The sequence below is a fragment of the Girardinichthys multiradiatus genome, chromosome 3 (assembly GCF_021462225.1).
Source record: "Girardinichthys multiradiatus isolate DD_20200921_A chromosome 3, DD_fGirMul_XY1, whole genome shotgun sequence".
Lineage (NCBI taxonomy): Eukaryota > Metazoa > Chordata > Actinopteri > Cyprinodontiformes > Goodeidae > Girardinichthys > Girardinichthys multiradiatus.
This window is the reverse complement of record NC_061796.1, coordinates 1735338-1755848: the sequence shown is the minus strand read 5'-3', so window position 1 is coordinate 1755848 and position 20511 is coordinate 1735338. Positions and strand designations below refer to the sequence as shown.

Here is a 20511-nt window from a genome sequence, read left to right as displayed (position 1 = left end):
TGTACTTCTACACACACGTATAGGCTATTTACTTTAATCAAATCTTTATTTTAGGAATAAAAATAGATTACAGAAAAGTAATTACTTCATATTATATATTCAGACCTAATATGTAGCTCAAGTTTAGAACATGCTACAAGCTAAAAGACAGAACATCTTAAACTAGTTGTCGAAGCAGAACCAATTGGGCACGAAACATTTTAACAGGGCTTTTATTTGAATTAAAACAGTTGAAATGTTTATGTGGACTGTACTTCATACAGAGCTGTAAAAAACATCTACAACTATATGTATTTATAACTTTTGTGTTTTTGCTTTTTTTTGTCATGCTTACATGTAGGTGACCAAACAAAAATCAAAAACATACATTTCACATCATCAAACTAATTTTAATACCAGACAAATATAGCCTGAGTAAATACAAAAAGCAGTTTTTAAACGATGATTTTATTTATTAAAGGAAAAAGGTTACCCAAACCAACCTGGCCCTGAAACTTGTGCGACCCTGGCACAAATGACTTCCATCAAGCGCTGTGCAATAACCGGCAATGAGTTGCTGTAGAAGAATTTTGGTCCGCATTTCATTACATGAATGGCCAGTTTATTTCCATTTATTTGACAAAGCCTGTTCAAAACCTTGTTTTTTTTCTTTTCAACCATTCAGAGGGGGACTTGCTGAAGTGCTTTGGATCATTATCCTACTGCATCACCCAAGTGCTTTTCGCCTTCAGGATTTTCTGACAGAAAGCAGAATTTAAGGTTCCATTTATAGCAGAACGTCTTCCAAGTATGAAAGAAGCAAAGTTACCCCAGACCATTACACCATCACCACCATGTTTATTTGTCCGTATGATGTTCTTTTTCTGGCATAGTGTGTTAATTCAGATGAAACAGAAAGCACATCTTTGAAAAAGTTTCACTTTGTCTCGTCAGTACAGAGAATATTTTCCCAAAAAATATTTTCTTGTGTATAATCAAGATGCTGAGACTGGGCTTTTTGTTCCTATTGGCGATTTCACATTGGAACTCAGTGGATTCATTTCAGGGTTTTTTTCTTATTGTTGAATCATGAACCTGAACTGAGGCAAGTGATACCTGCAGTACTTTAGATGTTGTTCTGCACTTTCTGAACAATTTTTGGAGACCGACCACTCCTGGGAAGGTTCACCCCTGTTCCATGTTTTTTTCATTTTGTGGCTCTCACTGTGGTTCACTGGAGTACTAAAGCCTCGGTAATGGTTTTGTAACACTCTCTACTGACTGACAGATGCCTGCGACCTTTAAGCCTACTTTATGCTGTCAAACAGGTTCTATTTAAGTCATTACTTGATTCTTCAGGTTTCGTTGTAGCTAATAGAATTGATTGGAGCTTTCCATAAATTTGGCCAACTTACTACAGGTCCTTCTCAAAAAATTAGCATATTGTGATAAAGTTCATTATTTTCCATAATGTCATGATGAAAATTTGACATTCATATATTTTAGATTCATTGCACACTAACTGAAATATTTCAGGTCTTTTATTGTCTTAATACAGATGATTTTGGCATACAGCTCATGAAAACCCAAAATTCCTATCTCACAAAATTAGCATATTATTAAAAGGGTCTCTAAACGAGCTATTAACCTAATCATCTGAATCAACGGGTTAACTCTAAACACCTGCAAAAGATTCCTGAGGCCTTTAAAACTCCCAGCCTGGTTTATCACTCAAAACCCCAATCATGGGTAAGACTGCCGACCTGACTGCTGTCCAGAAGGCCACTATTGACACCCTCAAGCAAGAGGGTAAGACACAGAAAGAAATTTCTGAACGAATAGGCTGTTCCCAGAGTGCTGTATCAAGGCACCTCAGTGGGAAGTCTGTGGGAAGGAAAAAGTGTGGCAGAAAACGCTGCACAACGAGAAGAGGTGACCGGACCCTGAGGAAGATTGTGGAGAAGGGCCGATTCCAGACCTTGGGGGACCTGCGGAAGCAGTGGACTGAGTCTGGAGTAGAAACATCCAGAGCCACCGTGCACAGGCGTGTGCAGGAAATGGGCTACAGGTGCCGCATTCCCCAGACCTGGGCTACAGAGAAGCAGCACTGGACTGTTGCTCAGTGGTCCAAAGTACTTTTTTCGGATGAAAGCAAATTCTGCATGTCATTCGGAAATCAAGGTGCCAGAGTCTGGAGGAAGACTGGGGAGAAGGAAATGCCAAAATGCCAGAAGTCCAGTGTCAAGTACCCACAGTCAGTGATGGTCTGGGGTGCCGTGTCAGCTGCTGGTGTTGGTCCACTGTGTTTTATCAAGGGCAGGGTCAATGCAGCTAGCTATCAGGAGATTTTGGAGCACTTCATGCTTCCATCTGCTGAAAAGCTTTATGGAGATGAAGATTTCATTTTTCAGCACGACCTGGCACCTGCTCACAGTGCCAACACCACTGGTAAATGGTTTACTGACCATGGTATCACTGTGCTCAATTGGCCTGCCAACTCTCCTGACCTGAACCCCATAGAGAATCTGTGGGATATTGTGAAGAGAACGTTGAGAGACTCAAGACCTGGATGAGCTAAAGGCCGCTATCGAAGCATCCTGGGCCTCCATAAGACCTCAGCAGTGCCACAGGCTGATTGCCTCCATGCCACGCTGCATTGAAGCAGTCATTTCTGCCAAAGGATTCCCGACCAAGTATTGAGTGCATAACTGTACATGATTATTTGAAGGTTGACGTTGTTTGTATTAAAAACACTTTTCTTTTATTGGTCGGATGAAATATGCTAATTTTGTGAGATAGGAATTTTGGGTTTTCATGAGCTGTATGCCAAAATCATCCGTATTAAGACAATAAAAGACCTGAAATATTTCAGTTAGTGTGCAATGAATCTAAAATTTTCATCATTACATTATAGAAAATAATGAACTTTGTCACAATATGCTAATTTTTTGAGAAGGACCTGTAAGTTTGGTCAACTCATGATTTAGCATAAGATCATCATCTTTTTAACATAAGACGACTCTTGTTTAGATTGCCTATATTGCCTATCTTGTATTTACTCAGGTTATTTTTGACTGATGTTAATGTTTCCGATGATCTGAAAGATTTCAGTGTGAAAAAGAACATGAACAGAAGAAATCTGAAAGGGGGTACTTTTTCACAACATTGCACATTAAAAATGCATGAATATGGCTGAAAATGTTACTTGTATACAGTACTGGTTTAAACATACTGAGGTGTGGATGTGTTACCTGTTGTTATGGGCAGTGAGGTAAGGGGCCAGGTGAGGCATGGAGCTACGGTAGTAAGAAGGGGAGGGGTGAGGGGAAGGCGAAGGAGAGCTACAACACGGACTACCCAGCTCCAGTGCTGGCATATTTTCCACCTAGAATACACATCAATGTATGCACAAGTACAAACACTCATCTGTTCACTCAAATACAATCAGAGACAGATGACTAACTCCCATAGGTGGACAGCAGGGAAGTGAAAGGATGTAATGATTCTTCTTAGGTTTTTAAGGGATACAATTGCAACTGGAAGCAGGGTTACCTGTGGGTAAATAGATGGTTGTATCTGTTTGTCCAAGGAACTGCTTGACCCTGACTTTCCTGTGCTCTGAGAGGAGATGGCTGCAAGTGCTTCTGGCAGATTATCTTCGTCTTCATGGTTGCTGTTGATGAACACATTGAGAGACGATGATGATTTACATGACTTACAGACTGTTCTCAACAAACTATTAGAGCCAGAAGGGTGTTTGCTTTACATAATATTTGAATGAGAAAATGATGCTAGCTGGTGATCAGTGGTGAGGTTTACTCACAAGCTGAACTGTCGGACCAGGCGTTTTCTCCGGTTGGAGCTCGGGTTGCCTTTAGTCTGCAGCTTCTCTGGTGTTAAACTGCGATTCTGCCTGCGGGGTGTCTTTTCAGCTGTCAAACTGGACGCTGCTGAGTCTTGGGATGAACTCTGATACCTGGAGAGCAGAGCGATGGCACAAGAACTTAAATTGTAGCCTTAAAAACGATGTACAAACATAGGAAGCATCGGGCGAGATACTAACCTGTCACTGCTGGTCTCATTTGAGCTTTTAGCTCTGGGTGTAAAGAGGGGGTCCTTTTTTATTGTGCATGAGAGAAGAAATAATAATGTGGGTTAAACTGCTAAGTGCACAATGTTGAGGCTAGATGTTTAAAAAGATGTTAGATCTGTTACCTTGAAGGCTGCCTCCATCTGGGCTTTGAGGATATTACATTTGAGGTGATCAGGGAGCGTCACGGGAGAAGCAGGAGGGTGAAGAGACTTTTCAGAAAGTTGCTTCTCTTCTCCCTGCCAGTAGAAGGAGAAACATGATGAGACCATAGAGATGTCAAACGCTGGAGTACATTATGTTGAAATACTGTATGTCTGTCCCACCTTGTTGTCGATGTTTATGTGGAGCGAAGGCCAGGGAAGACACTCGCTGTCCGTCTCCAGAGCCTTGAGCAGGGACTGAGAGATGTCCATACCATCTGCGGGGCAAGGAGGAGCTCGACCTTCTGACACACAAAACGTTTAATCAGTAAAACACACCAGAACAGATTGAGTTACTTCCGACTTATGCACTACTTTGTCTTGGTTGTATCACATAAAATCCCAATAAAACATATATAAAATTGCTGTTGTAATGTGACAAAATGTGAAAACGTTCAAGAGGTGTAAATAATTTAGCAGTACACTGTAGTAGGTTGTCTCCAAAACATGAAAGTTAGCAACTCCTACACGGCAAAAGCTCAAGAATCACACGTGTTCTTTTTATTGCATTATATGAACTAAAACATGTATTTAACTGGCTTACATGTAGAGTAACATGTTTAAAAGCAGCACCATAAAAAAAAAAAAAAAGGGAACGCCAAGCCGAGTCACTTGAAAGATTTGTCTCTACAGACGGAGGGTACTCACTGTTCTTGGTATGTGTGTGGCAGAGCATGGCTTGGCTGTGCGTGTGGCGGCGGTGACGATGGTGGGTCTTGCCAGAATATGAATTTTCATTCTCTGATGAGCTGTACTGATGGTCTGAAGCAGAACTGCTCAGCGGGAAGCTGAGGATGACACATGCAATCACAACAACACCCTGAACAACATGCCTCCTAAAAAGTTTGAACTGGAAAAGTGGAAATATATCTTTATCATGTTAACTGTAATCATCCTCCGTTCATTATTCAGTAGCTTTAGAGCACAACATTTCAAAACTGATTAAAAAATAAAAACAAAAAGATTACAAAATGTTATATGATTGCAGAGTGATACAGTCATTAGCACTGATGCCTCCAACAGTCCAAAAATATGCATGTTAGGTTATTTAGAGATGCTAAATTGCCCCAAGATGTGAGCCACCATAACCCTGCACCGTGGGTATGAAAAACAGATGGATACACATTTATTAAACCAATGATGTATGACGTCATTACAGTTTTGAGGCTGTGCAAAATGTTTTATATCAGCCCAAATTTCTCTATTATTTGCCTCCAAGGATCCAGACTTTCGTGGGATCTACTAAACGCCTGCCGTTCAATATTTGTTCAGACTCTGTTTGGACTTTGAAGATTTGCAACTTGTGCTTCAGAATAAGGAAGGTTGATAAATTATGGGCAAAATCAGAAGTGTCACGCTTTCAGAAAATAGTTCTTTGGTAATCACTTTATTATCTATTTGAACTGAACCAAAAATGAGAGCTGAGGGTTAAAATCTGATCGGAATGACCTGGCTAAGTTTACACATGACAAAATATGAAAGGTCATTTATTCATTTATACATACAAAAAGATTGTAATTATATGTATATAACTTCAGTAATAATCAAAAATATCAGTCAGTACATTTACTTTCAAGATATTTAACATTTTATGTTATTAAAATGTTTTAAAATTCACTAACTGAGATAGGTTTCTTTAAATTAAGCTGATTTCACAAATTATTACCATACACCAATCACCCCCAACCTTCAGACCCCCTGCCTGAACTAAGGATCTCAGAGGAAGATGTAAATAGGATCTTTCAGCACCTGAAAACAAGGAAGGCCTCAGGACCTGATAATGTTTCCCCATTGTGGCAGAGAGCCTGCGCTGACAAACTGGCACCCATCTTCACTGAGATCTTCAACAAGTCACTGGAGCTGTCTGAGGTTCCCTCCTGCTTCAAACGGTCCACCATTATCCCAGTATCCAAGAAACTCACCACCACAGGATTAAATGACTACAGGCCTGTCGCTCTGACGTCTGTGGTCATGAAATCCTTTGAGTGACTGGTGTTGAAGCACCCGAAGGACATCACAGGACCTCCTGCAATTTGCCTACCGGCAAACAGGTCCAAGATGATGCAGTCAACTTGAGACTACACTGCGACCACCCAGGAATGTACGTCAGGATCCTGTTTGGGGACTTCAGCTCAGCCTTCAATGCCATCAACCAAGACATCCTCCACCAGAAGCTCATCCAGCTCAAAGTCCCGGCCTCCACCTGTCAGTGGATCACCAGCTTCCTGAAGGACCGGCAGCAGCAGGTGAGGCTGGGAAGCATCTTCTCCCATACAATAACCATCAGCACCGATGCCCCCCAGGGGTGTGTTCTCTCCCCATTCCTCTTCTCCCTGTACACAAATGACTGCCCCTCTGCGGACCCATCTGTGAAATTCCTAGAAGTTGAACTGATCCAGGACAGAGATAAGTCTGAATGCAGACAGGAGGTAGATTGGCTGGGTACACTGGTGATGTCAGAACCACCTGGAACTTAACCCACTCAAGACTGTGGAGATGATGGTGGACTTTGGGAGAACACCAACTCCACATACCCCCCCTCACCATCCTCAACAACACTGTGTCTGCTGTGGACCACTTCTGGTTCCTAGGAACCACCATTTCCCCTCACACATAGTCAATGTTCGGAAGGCCCAGCAGAGACTGTACTCCTGAGGCAACTCAAGAAGTACAACCTTCCACAGGAGCTGCTGGTTATCTTCTATACACAGGCGCCACTGAGCCCTCTGACCATCATCAGTGGTTAGAGGGCTCGGTGGCTCAGAGGGCTATAAAATGCAATAAGCTGGTTGCCTAAGTGTGCTCACCTTTTAACTAATGCTTTGTAAAGGGACATTTTGATTACATTTTCACCTTTTAATCTTTGTTGGTAGAAGTCTATCAGCATGCCACATCTTTACTTGACAATATTTGTCCAATCTAAAGAGCCAACTTCGGGTGACCCCCAACAAATTTCCTGTTTTTGGCATCCCAAAGTTTCATTTCCTCCTGGTGAAGCCATCCTTTTGGTGATTTGGACTCACACCAATGCTGAAAAAACATTTCTTTTTTTTTTTAAAGATATCTTTTGGCACTAGTGGCCTTTATTTATTTATTTTTTGACAGTAGGCAGATAGGAAAGAGGGGTAGAGAGAGGGGGAGACATTCGGCAAATGTCGTCGGGTCCGGGACTCGAACTTGGGAGAGCCACTACGAGGACTGTAGCCTCCGTACATGGTCACGCGCTTAACCCCTACACCATCAGCGCCATGCCTGACAAAACATTTCTCCTCAACATTATTTTTTTGGTTGATTGCCATTTAGAATTTCCTCCACCTAGAAAGAAAAACCCAAATCCATCTCAAGAACAGTAACCCCAGAGCATGACACTGTCGCCACCATGTTTCAAAGTAAGTATGGTGTTCTGTTGTGTGATCCACAGTGCTGTTTCTGGGCCAGACACCATTTGGATTTGTATCAGAATACACATTGATTTTGCAAGGCCAGGATGTAAATGTTTCTGTCTTGAAACCCAACTTTTAGTCAAATCATGAGATTGTTGTAGAACTTCTAGGAAACTCTTGCCGCTCCTTCAGTGTTACCATCTTTTTTGTACACTCCTCCTGACTGATACCTCTGCACAGTCCCTTTGATCACTTGTAACATCTCTGCAAACAGTGGTGTAAGCTAAACGACACAAATAGCCTATTGTTTTTGGCAGGTGTGAACTTGAGACTGAATGCTGAAGTCAAATCAGAACATGTCTCAACAGTATTTGTTTAAGAGTGTGCACAATTATGCAACCAGGTTGCATTGTCACGTTGCAACTTCTTTCATTCTTTCTTGCATCATTTTCTCCAGTTTAGATTGACAACTTTCACCATATTTGTTATTTGAATGAATATTGTGCATTTGTGTACATTTTTGGAGAATGTAGCATTTCCAATCTGAAGGGAGAAGGCCAAGAAAGATACACCAATAATTTGATCTTCACACAGATCAAGCAACCCGAGAACTCAGCATGCAATGGTGGGTCAGCATTTTTAAAAGTTGTTATGGACCTGGTATGGTATTTTTAATAGACACATATATTCTAACAGGAACCAATTGTTTTTCTGCCAGATCGCTATTAGACAGTGCTTAAAAGATCCTAATTAGAATTATTTCAAGACACAAAACACAAAATTTGAAGACAACTTTTCAGAAATCCTCATGATATAGTGATAAAGGTCTTTGTAAAAGTTTGGGAAAATGTCTGGCTCCTTGGAAGCTAAATATAAAGAAACGAAGGATGGCTCTAGACAGTATTGTATATAACATTATACATTATTAGTATATGTTCAACTTTGTTTCAATAAAACGTTTCTGATCAATTTAGAGGCCATTTTTCCCTGCTTTTTTATTAAAAGATTATCCTGTTCATTTATTCACATTGTGTGGATGCTATTCCTAAATAAAAATTTTTTTTATATTCAATTCAGCTCAAAAACACTTAATTAATCACAAAGGGAATTAAAAAATGTATATATGAAAATATTTAATAAAATATATATATAATAAAATAAATTATAAATTGTCTTTGTAGTTTTTTACTACTTTTAATCTGAATCAGAATATAAGGACCAAAGAAAGGGTCTTTGCCGTGTTTGTTGTCAGAACTTGTTTATTTACCTAAGAAACAATATGGCATCATTCCTAAAGGCCAAATGTGATTCAAGTAAACATGAAGGAAAAAAAACAAAGAAACAAACACACTATAACAGCACAACACTTTTTGTAAACATTTGGCTGATTTAACAAATCCATGACCTGAAGTAACATTAATATAATGTTTACTTTTAAAAAAAGAAGAACTCACCCTGAATGCAAAACACCGCATATGCAGAAGCCTACTTCTATTTCACTCTGAACTTCACACTATAAATACAGCAGCTTAATGTCTAAAGCAGCAGACTATAATGTGCAGGACTGGCCCCCTTTCACCTGCTATAAATTACCTTGAGTCAGCTCTTACATCACTTAATTTCTGATTAATTTAGGTGATTATAAATAGCTGTCACAACGTTTTGAAGACTAAGAAAGAAAAGACCAACATTACAGCATACTTAGGATTCTGAAGTAAAAATGCTACAGATTAAAACCTTGATTAGGAATAAAGCATTTACACACAATGCAAGATAAATATCTTCTTTATCTTAACTGTGTTTAAGTGGAAAATCTGTTCTCTACTGTATCTTTTAATATATGGATAGACACACGTTGAAAGGTTATCTTGAATAGACTTTCAAAATGCATGATGCTTGAAACGCTTGACATCACTTGGATGCACCTATTTGGCTCTCTTATAAATATTGTTAAATGTGCTTTTATTTAGCTAAACGGTTACCATTTAATGGATGTACCAGGTACCAAACCTGCAGGTTTTGACTTTATTTCCCATATTTGGTTTTGCTGCACACATCAAAGATGATCTGAGTGTAAATCACATAAATCAAGGATGCAGCTCCAGCAAGAAGTTCACATAAACTCATCAGCATAAATTAATGTTAGATTTTTTATGATTTATTTGAACCGTTATTTTTTCAGGGTGGAATAATTTTGCAACATATAATTTATTATGGATTTTCTTTCCTAATCCACACAAGGCCAAGGTTTGTTAACATTTGGTTGGTGATCATGACTGACGACAGCTACAGTTAAAAATTATTTTCGTTCAACCAATAAGTTTGTTTCTGATTACAAATTAAACAGGAATCTCCTAAAAGGTAATAAAACAATGTAAAAGGAGTACCAAAAATAATTATTATATTATATTATATTATTATATGAGAAATTATTTACACCCTTTTAAAAATCAATACATCTTTTAATTGAGTTTACAGCAATCAAACCCTCCTTATAATTGCTGACCAGCTTTTTGTGTGTTCCCGCTAGTATTATGATGATTTATCTTTGCTGATGAGCTCCAGGTCTTTGAGATTGGAAGCCCCCCCTTGCCATCACCATAATCATTAGCTCGCTCTATAAATTCCCTATTAGATTCAACTAAGGGCTCTGTCTGGACCACTTCAAAATGTTAATATCACTTCCAGTCGGAAGAAACGTTTTGGTAAAATTAAAAGCCTGCCAGGTGCATGGATAATTTTGAGCTTAACTGCAGTAGTTTTTTTAGTTTGGCAGCATTTGTTGAATTGACCAATCTTCAGATCCAAGGATTTCAGTGATCCTTTGATCTGAGAAGCAGATTTACACAAGTCTCTCAGAGCCATTTCTAAAAAACAAAAAATCCTCACAGATTCCAACTATAGGTGAGTACAAGCAATCTGGATGTGTCGTTACCGGCAAAGTCTGGAAGAACATGCATTTGGTCACCTTCAGAGAAGAGAAATATGGTTGCGATGTGCAAGTACTACCTCGGCTCAAGCCTGCAATGAACTGGAAACTGCTGGAACACCAGTGTCACAGTCCCCGAGTTTTATATTGCCATGGACTAAGAGCCTGCCAATCAAGAGAGAAGCTCCTGCATTGAGCTCAAATGAATTGTGTAGCTGCCCGCACAGACAAACAAAATGCCTTCTCGAGAACAGCTTTATGGGAGGACAAACGAAATAATGATTATATTAGCCAAAGTGTCAAGAATTATGTTCAGAGAAGTCGAGGGGAGGCTTTAAAACCTAGGAATGCTACACCAACTCAAGCATGTTTGTGGCAGCATCATGCTGTGGGGCTGTTGTAATGCCAGTGCTACTGGAGAATTGAAAAACTAAGTAGGAGGACTACCTCCAAATTCAAAAACATCACTTAAAGTCAACAGCATAAACCATGAAACACACAACAAAATTTGTTTTGGATTGGATAGAGCTGGCTTAAGCCTGAGAACTAGGTTTAAAGGCCTCACCTGTTCCAGAAAAAAAGTTAAATGTTAAACTACCTGAGAACTAGCTGAGGTGTAAGATGCCAGCAGACATTTAACCAAATATTAGTGGGTTTGTATGTATATATTTGAGCCTATGTTTATAAATTTGACCGTATGTGGGTAAGAGAAAATCCACAAAAAATTAGAAACTTTGCATCCAGCTCTTATTCTTAAATGATTGAAGTTGTATGTAAGCATCCCACTCTGGAAAAACAAGCTATCAAGTAAATTAATAAAAAGTTGAAAGGTCCTACTACATTCATAGCCATGATGAGTGTATGTAAACTTCTGACAGAAGCTGCATCTAAAATTTCTTCAACGAGTTCATGTTTATGATGCATTATGAGCCTCAAACCAATCAAATAAAGGTGCTGCATTTCTCAGGTTCTTTAAAGCCGCATCCATTAATGAACAGCAAATGGAGTAATACAATCAGAAATATCTGCAGGCCAGACTACAAGAACTAAGTTCCCAGAACATGCACTGGCCCATTTCAACTTGTATGATACTTTGGTCACAATTCTGCCCTCCTTGTATGTTTAAAACCCAATAGTCAGTGTAATATGGATATTTGCTGTTTTTAGGCTCATTGTGGAAAGGCTGACAATGATAGTGGAGTTGGTGTGATGAATGGATGAAGACAGAACTGGTGATGTAAATGTTGATGGAAACAAGGTCACCAGCAGAACTTCCTTCCTTTGGGGCAAAGTTCTATGTCGGTCTCGGAGGTCTGTAACCGATTCCTGGTTTAAGAAAGGTCAAAGGGCAGTCATGACCTTGTCCCTGTGAACCAAACTGAAGGATCCTTTGGTGGTGGTGTCGGTTTGTTCAGGGACAGGAGGATGACTGTGCAATGGACTCACAGCCTTAAAGGAAGGCCTGAGCACAGCAGATGGTGATGACCACGATCATGGAGGTAGACAAGACACAAGTAGAGACGTATGACTAATGGGAAAAACAAATAAAATGGAGCAATGGTACATGCAGTTTGACGCGTGGACTTACCTGTGTGGCGGTGTGTGACCGGATGGCTGCAGGTAAACCGGGGGGGTAAGAGCAAGGTGGGGCGGATGCCAGGGCTCGTGACCAATGGGAATGTTGTGTTGGTACTGGAAAGGGTCATGGAGAAGCTGACATTAAATTTCTCTATAAACCAGAGTGGTTGCTGCTACATCTGTGCGTGTGTGAATGAGGGTTTTCTACAGTCACTCACCGCATGTAGACTGGGATCAGGGCTGGCATGCAAGCTGGAAAGAATGTCAACAATCAGTAAACTCAGAGTGGCCTAAATATTACATTTAAAGTGAGCATAAAAACACTATTGAGAATCAAAGGTGTCTCCACACCTTTCTTCTTCTTTTATACAAATATATCTTTGGTGTTTCCGTTGAGATTGTTCAGGCAGTAAGAGTAAGCGATACAACAGTGATGGGATTTATACATTGCATATTTGTGTTTGTCTGAGAGTTTTACCTGATATGTAGAGGCTTTCCAGGGGAAATAGCAACTGAAAGGGAAATATAACATGAGATGGTGTAAAATATTCAGAATTACAGATTTTTCTATTTATTCTTTAACTTCATGTTTTTAATTTTGAGTCAGTCCAGCCTCTTTAGACATGTCAGTACCCTCCTCCAATACTCCAAATACCCTTCCATGTTACTCTTATCTGAATAAAGCATCTTCTTCCACATTTTCTGTGTCCCCTACATGGCTTGTTACAAACTTTAAATGCTACTTTGTTTCATAATTTGCTTTCTTCTTGCCAATCACCCAGAAAGACCTGATTTTCAGAGTGTATGACTCAAAGCTACCATTTCAACAAATTCTCCCAACTGAGCCGTAAATCTCTGCAGCTCCTCCAAAGTTAACTGAAGTCTATTTTAATTTTCAAATAAAGGATTGAACAGTGCTCTTTGAGATATTCAAACATGGGATATTGTTTTAGTGAAATAATCCAACACAGATGACCACTAATAGGTGTCTTTTGATTGTACAGAATGTTTTAGGGGGGTTTTGAGTAGAGGGGCTGAATACAAATGTACACCACACTTTTCAGATTTTTATCTAAAAACCGTGTACCATTTTCCTTATGCAGTATTTTGTGTTGGTTTAACATAAAATCTATCTAAAAAATATCTTAACAAATTACACTGAAGTTTGTGGTTGCAGCATAACAGTTTGTTTTCCAGTTATGACTAGTACATTTATATATTTCAGATGTTTGGTTGCTGATACATTTAGTGATGAATGAGTTCAGTCATACAAGTGATTAATATTGTAGACCTTTGGGCTTGTTAGGCCACCACAGCTCACAGAAGGTGAGAATTATGGAGGAGTGAGGAATACAGAGAAGAAAGGTGATGATTACAACCTATAGCCTTGAATTTTAAAGCACTTTAAAGCACCATATATGAAAATGGACCAGAGCTGTTTTTAAACCTGTTGAACTTGTCATGCTAAAGCGCAATATTAGTCATTTTTAAAGAGAAAGGTTTGAAGAGACCCCGCTGCCTGAGAGGCTGAAGCTTTTTTCTTTTCTCCCAGGGCTCTCTATGCCACAGATTTCAGCCATCGCGGTAAAATGGTGGGTGACCTTTATGATAACGCATGAGGGCGCGCAGAGGACAAAACAGGTGCTGTTAGTCATCCATGTTTCCTATGTGTTGATAAGACTCACCTTTGCCCAGCGACTGCGTGCGGGAGGGGTATCGCTTGCTTGGCCGTCTCTCGAATGTGCTGGCTCTCCTCAGTCTGCCTCGATGGGTGGCCTGATACTCCGTCTTCCCACTAAGACAAGCACAAAGAGGGGTTTGAAGAGTGCAAATGATTATTATTAATCAGTACCCAGAATGTTCAGCTGAAACCAAGCTGCAGGTTTACCGATTTTTGCAGCGTTTTAAGCAAGTAGGTTTAAAAACATGTGTTTAAAGTTTAGCAACAGAATCCTAAAAGCATTAGCCTAGGAACTGCGAAGACTAGAAATTTCTAGTAATGGCTGATGCGTATAGCTACATTTATTTTCGTAAGAGCAGATGCCAACGAAAACAGTCTTGACTGTAACACAGAAGAGGGCAGAAATTAAAACGTGCTTCCTGTTTAGGCGCAAGGTAGCATTAGCAGTGCAGCACAGTTAAATGTCACAGGAAATTAGAAAAAAAACAAGCTTAAAACACCACTAAACAATTACTTCAGAGTTTGTGGGACTGTTAAGTTACCTTTTACCATGTGGCACCTTTAAGCAGATAAATATTTTGGAGTGTGTTTAGTAGTTAGTTATAGTTAGCTACTGAGGGCTTTGCTTTAATATTAGCAATAAATAGCCACCTGAATACAAAAACCTCCAGACTGGGCTGCAGGGGTTACAGCCTCTTCTTGTGATGGAGAGAAATCAGCAACAAACCCATATAAAATCTACACAAGAAGCAGCAAAGAACATTGTTTCTTTATTTTAGAAATGAGGATGCTAACAAAATTCTTTGCTCTGCTACTGCAGATTTGCACTCATTGCTTCTGTTTATGCACAAGCTAGCATTAGCACACCTAGCTTGCTACAGAGTTAGAAAAGTAGCAGATCACATCTCTAGAGAGCCATTATTCAAAAGCTGTGAGATCTTTTTGAATGTTTATTAAATTTTGTGGCAACCATTTAATCAGATAAATATGGTAGTGTATAGTTGTAGAATTTTTAGTTCACTGCTGAGGGCTATATTTCCAAATCTATAGCCACTATGACAATGTTTTTCCAGAAATTTGTTATGTTAAGGAAGTAGGTTGAAAAACATGTTTGCAGCACAACAATATTATAAAGATAAGAACCATAGCTAAACAAAAACAAAATGAAGATTCTAACAAAATGTTGTTTGCTGAAGCACTTTTACAAAAGGACAGAAATACAACTAACACATCAGAAACTGAATCTGCAACTATTGTTTTTTATGTGCAAGCTAGCACTAGCACTTCAGCACAGCTAAATGTTACCTACTGTTTGCCATTAGATAACCAATTATGCAGATGACTATGACAGCGGATGCCTTAAATTGTTATTTATAGTAAATTGAAGAGATTTTTGCTTTAATACTGACAATCATTATACACCATGATAAAAAGTTATTCGAGAAATTAGAGATACGCAGCCAGTATGTGTGTACGCTTGTGGAAACCTAACAGAATAGAAACTTGCTATGAAAACACAATGTTCTATGCTAGTGTTTGTGGAATGTAGTAATAATGCAGAGGTTGCCCAAAGGTAACCCCTGGTAAAGTGATTATGCTGCATGCCTGCATAAATATGAGTACTTCTTTAGCTTTGTGGTTTAAAGATGAATCATGTCAAAGTTCAGAAGGCAGTATAAGTAATACAAACATAACTGCAATGTGAAAGAGAAAAAAGCAAAACAAATAAAGAAGGTATTTCCTATCAGACAAGCTTAGCAAGAAAACGAGTTAGAAGGTGACCCAGTAGTGCAAATTAAATTACACTGCAGAGTATTCAAGTGTTGGTTTGCACTTCCACCATCTGTAACATGAGTGTTTGTGCACAAACCACAACAGAGCTTTGATCTGGCTGCCTCAACAAATGACAGGAAGGGCCCTTCAAATCTGAGAACTAGTAATAATCACAAGAAAACCAACAATGTGAGGGGAATGTCTCAGTTGCCATAGGAACAGATGCATGTAACCATAGCTACTCAGTAACCATAGATACAAAGGATCTGTTTAATGTGACACATAATTTTCCCCATATGCCAGTAACAAGTGTTGGCCACAACAACCTCAGTGAGCCTGGTTGTATCATCCCTCTCCAGCCACGGTGCCTGCAGGATGGATGCAACTAAGAGGAAACACCAGGTGTGAGTGTTTCTCTGTCCTCTACCTGAATCTGAAGCGGGAGCTGAGCCGCGTAAAGTCGTTCCGGCTCGCGTTGCCGGTGGTCGGCTGACGCAGGCGAAAGAAGGCGTGGCTCTCCACGGCACACTTCCACAGGTGTTTGCAGCTCTTGGCGCTGGCCAGCTGGAACATGAAGGTGTGCTCCTGCTCACGACCCTTCACGGAAAAGAATACTTTACTCTAAGCCTACAACTGGTTTGTGTATTTTTAGGAGTATTAAAGGAGACAAACCTGATCATCGTCCTCCACCACCATCAATGTCAGACGACTCTTTTTGAAGTCCAGCCTAGTGATTTTGGGCCTATGTACCGGAAAAAGCAAAGGTGAACACTCCTCTAAATCCACAGCTAGCCTGTATAATGTCTTACCGTTTTTTATAGGAACAATAAAAAGTTGACACATCTGACTTCCATTGTATGTGCTTACCAAAAGAAAAGCCCAATTTTGTTGGAGCCTTCAAAAACTAAGATGCCGGTGGGGGTGAGACCCAGTGCATATTCACCTCCATCTCTGCCCTGAAGAAACAACACTGAAAACATTTAGTCCCTTAACTCCACCATAACATGAAGAAAATCAGTTGGTTCCAGTCAGAAGTTTACATACTCTCCCTATTTTTATTATGGGCTTTTATTCATTAATTTGAACCATCCTTGAACATCCTCACCAATTTCTAAAAACAAGAACTGGATGCACAACTTTGAATGTATTATGGATTATCTCACAATTAAGAATACAGGTCCTTCTCAAAAAATTAGCATATTGTGATAAAGTTCATTATTTTCCCTAATGTCATGATGAAAAATTAACATTCATATATTTTAGATTCATTGCACACTAACTGAAATATTTCAGGTCTTTCATTGTCTTAATACGGATGATTTTGGCATACAGCTCATGAAAACCCAAAATTCCTATCTCACAAAATTAGCATATCATTAAAAGGGTCTCTAAACGAGCTATGAACCTAATCATCTGAATCAACGAGTTAACTCTAAACACCTGCAAAAGATTCCTGAGGCCTTTAAAACTCCCAGCCTGGTTCATCACTCAAAACCCCAATCATGGGTAAGACTGCCGACCTGACTGCTGTCCAGAAGGCCACTATTGACACCCTCAAGCAAGAGGGTAAGACACAGAAAGAAATTTCTGAACGAATAGGCTGTTCCCAGAGTGCTGTATCAAGGCACCTCAGTGGGAAGTCTGTGGGAAGGAAAAAGTGTGGCAGAAAACGCTGCACAACGAGAAGAGGTGACCGGACCCTGAGAAAGATAGTGGAGAAGGGCCGATTCCAGACCTTGGGGGACCTGCGGAAGCAGTGGACTGAGTCTGGAGTAGAAACATCCAGAGCCACCGTGCACAGGCGTGTGCAGGAAATGGGCTACAGGTGCCACATTCCCCAGACCTGGGCTACAGAGAAGCAGCACTGGACTGTTGCTCAGTGGTCCAAAGTACTTTTTTCGGATGAAAGCAAATTCTGCATGTCATTCGGAAATCAAGGTGCCAGAGTCTGGAGGAAGACTGGGGAGAAGGAAATGCCAAAATGACAGAAGTCCAGTGTCAAGTACCCACAGTCAGTGATGGTCTGGGGTGCCGTGTCAGCTGCTGGTGTTGGTCCACTGTGTTTTATCAAGGGCAGGGTCAATGCAGCTAGCTATCAGGAGATTTTGGAGCACTTCATGCTTCCATCTGCTGAAAAGCTTTATGGAGATGAAGATTTCATTTTTCAGCACGACCTGGCACCTGCTCACAGTGCCAAAACCACTGGTAAATGGTTTACTGACCATGGTATCACTGTGCTCAATTGGCCTGCCAACTCTCCTGACCTGAACCCCATAGAGAATCTGTGGGATATTGTGAAGAGAACGTTGAGAGACTCAAGACCCAACACTCTGGATGAGCTAAAGGCCGCTATCGAAGCATCCTGGGCCTCCATAAGACCTCAGCAGTGCCACAGGCTGATTGCCTCCATGCCACGCCGCATTGAAGCAGTCATTTCTGCAAAAGGATTCCCGACCAAGTATTGAGTGCATAACTGTACATGATTATTTGAAGGTTGACGTTTTTTGTATTAAAAACACTTTTCTTTTATTGGTCGGATGAAATATGCTAATTTTGTGAGATAGGAATTTTGGGTTTTCATGAGCTGTATGCCAAAATCATCCGTATTAAGACAATAAAAGACCTGAAATATTTCAGTTAGTGTGCAATGAATCTAAAATATATGAATGTTAAAGTTTCATCATTACATTATGGAAAATAATGAACTTTATCACAATATGCTAATATTTTGAGAAGGACCTGTACATGCTCAAATATTTACATATACTCCCACTAATATGTGCAAACATGTCCTTTGGCAAGTTGCAGAAAAACAAAAACCTTTTTACAAGCATCAACAAGTTTCTAGCTGGATATTTTACATTTCTTGGGTTTCCCAGCACACACCAGGCCTTACTGCACATTCAACATTGAACGGGGTTGAGGTCTGTTTCTCAACTGTTACTATGGTGTTTCAAGCACCTTTAGTTTCATTGGCACCTTCATGTGGTTCAGGTGTGAACATCTACTGCAGCAAGACTCCATGCAACAACCACAATACATAATCAGCAGGGAAAGTGTGAATTCTCATCACTTAGAATTTAGTAGCCAGCAAATATTAGATTTCAAATTCTCCTTTGGGTATCCTAATATTCCACACACTGATACTGCAACATTTGCAATATATTGTGCAGCCCTGCCACTGACAGTGAAACAGACCCTCAGCATGATGCCATCATGCTTTATAGTTTATTACAGGGTTCTAAAGCCTACCCTTGACCCATCTAAACATTCTTCTTGTCACTGTGGCCAAAAAAGCTCAAACTTTGTCTCTTTTGATCATAAAAACTTTTTCCAAAAGGCTTTTTGCTTTGCCTGCACCTTTTTAGTGAACTGGGATATAAAACACGCTTGACGTGAACATCCTTTCCTTTATCTTCTTATCTTAGGGTGACAGTTTGGGTCAAATGGTTGAAACTCAAGCCATGTATGGATGTTCCAACAGGTCAATGATCCCAAACACACAGCAAATCTGGTTTTGGAATGGATAGAGCTGAAGTTAAACCCATGGAAATGTCTTTCCAAAGCCCCAACTTCAATCCTTTTAAAAAAGTAGTGATTAGTGAAATACACGTTTCCAATTCTGCCTAGAGGAGTGGTGAAATATGCAGCAAGGACTCTGCCAGAAGCTTGTTGATAGATGCAACTTGCTAAGGGATCAATCCAAATATTAGTGTGGGTGTATGTATTTGTGGCTTTAAGCGTAATTTTAGTCCTGCTTGGATTGAGAACGCCACAATAATAAAAGAAAAACAAATTGTGCACCTAATTCTTGTTTTTATAATTTTTTTGTTGTTGTTGTATGATACTCCTCTATGGAAAAAGAACAGATGAGATAAGCCCCAAATTAATGACATTTATTGTCCACAATGAGTGTATGTAAACTTTTGAATGGAACTGTACCTGTGGAGGTGAAGCATACTCACACACCTTGACAAAGTGCATATCTACGCCATAAAGTTCCAGCCACTTGCATTTGTTGAGAAAAGAAATCTCCGCTTGTGACGGGCTCTGTCCCCTGAAGAAAAGACATAAGATTAGCTTTTGCAGTAAAAAGAATACAGCAGCTATATATATATATATATATATATATATATGCAATCTAATCTGAGAGGGGAGCAATCAGAGCACAGCTGGGTTAAACAGCCTAGAATCAATCAAAACCCTTCAGGGATTAATCCCATAATCCTTTACACAGACTAGTGATAGGGAGGCCAAGGCAGAGGGCGCAAGCACAGAGGGACGATGAAATTGGAAACGCTCTGCAGTGAAACAAAAAAGAAAAGCCAGTGTAGACAGGTGGCAGCAGAATGACTTCCTTTTCTGTTCTGTGCTCTAAATTCTGCCCCACTTGTTTGACCCACACAGGAGAGAAGCAATGCTGGGTCAAGTTGACGGGCAGCAGTAAGCTGCTTCGACACAGCACAAGTACTTGGCTTGTACCAGTGTACAGTAGATGCATGCTCAAAAATGTTTCCGTATGCACTCGAGGGTCCTGTTTTAGGATGGGGTAAACATGTTAGCCGCTTTGTTTCTTCTTCCCCACCTGAGCTCCAGCCACCTGCTGAAGATGTCCGCCTCCATGGCCTCGCTCTGTTTGGGTGTGAAACGAAACTCTGACACCAGCTCGGGAGAGTGCTCCAAGGGGTCGCAGTCGCCCATCTCACCTGTGGGTGAATGAACGGAAAAATAAGCACCTTCCAAAGATCTGATCATTTGAAGTTAAATCTTTCACTTTTTATAAACAGGAACATTAGTTAAAAAGAAATAACACTGCTGCCTTTCTTCTACCTTTTGCCATTTTTTATTAACTGCAAAAGTTACATTGCAGCAACGTCCTGAAGCTGCATCATAGT

General features: G+C 40.1%; 1 protein-coding gene across 1 annotated transcript in view; it reads right to left on the bottom strand.

Moving 5' to 3' along the window:
• The window catches only part of epb41l4b (erythrocyte membrane protein band 4.1 like 4B), a 35253-nt gene that overhangs the window by 2456 nt on the left and 12286 nt on the right, over nt 1-20511 (bottom strand). Inside the window, exons 7-22 of the mRNA XM_047361227.1 lie at nt 20202-20322; nt 19586-19673; nt 16484-16572; nt 16289-16358; nt 16044-16213; nt 13848-13957; nt 12641-12674; nt 12381-12414; nt 12173-12276; nt 4921-5060; nt 4396-4517; nt 4195-4308; nt 4043-4095; nt 3803-3955; nt 3532-3652; nt 3231-3364 (exon numbers count right to left, since the gene is read on the bottom strand). Of these exons, the coding sequence (XP_047217183.1) occupies nt 3231-3364; nt 3532-3652; nt 3803-3955; nt 4043-4095; nt 4195-4308; nt 4396-4517; nt 4921-5060; nt 12173-12276; nt 12381-12414; nt 12641-12674; nt 13848-13957; nt 16044-16213; nt 16289-16358; nt 16484-16572; nt 19586-19673; nt 20202-20322 (1657 nt within the window). The remainder of the gene's footprint in view (nt 1-3230; nt 3365-3531; nt 3653-3802; nt 3956-4042; nt 4096-4194; nt 4309-4395; nt 4518-4920; nt 5061-12172; nt 12277-12380; nt 12415-12640; nt 12675-13847; nt 13958-16043; nt 16214-16288; nt 16359-16483; nt 16573-19585; nt 19674-20201; nt 20323-20511) is intronic.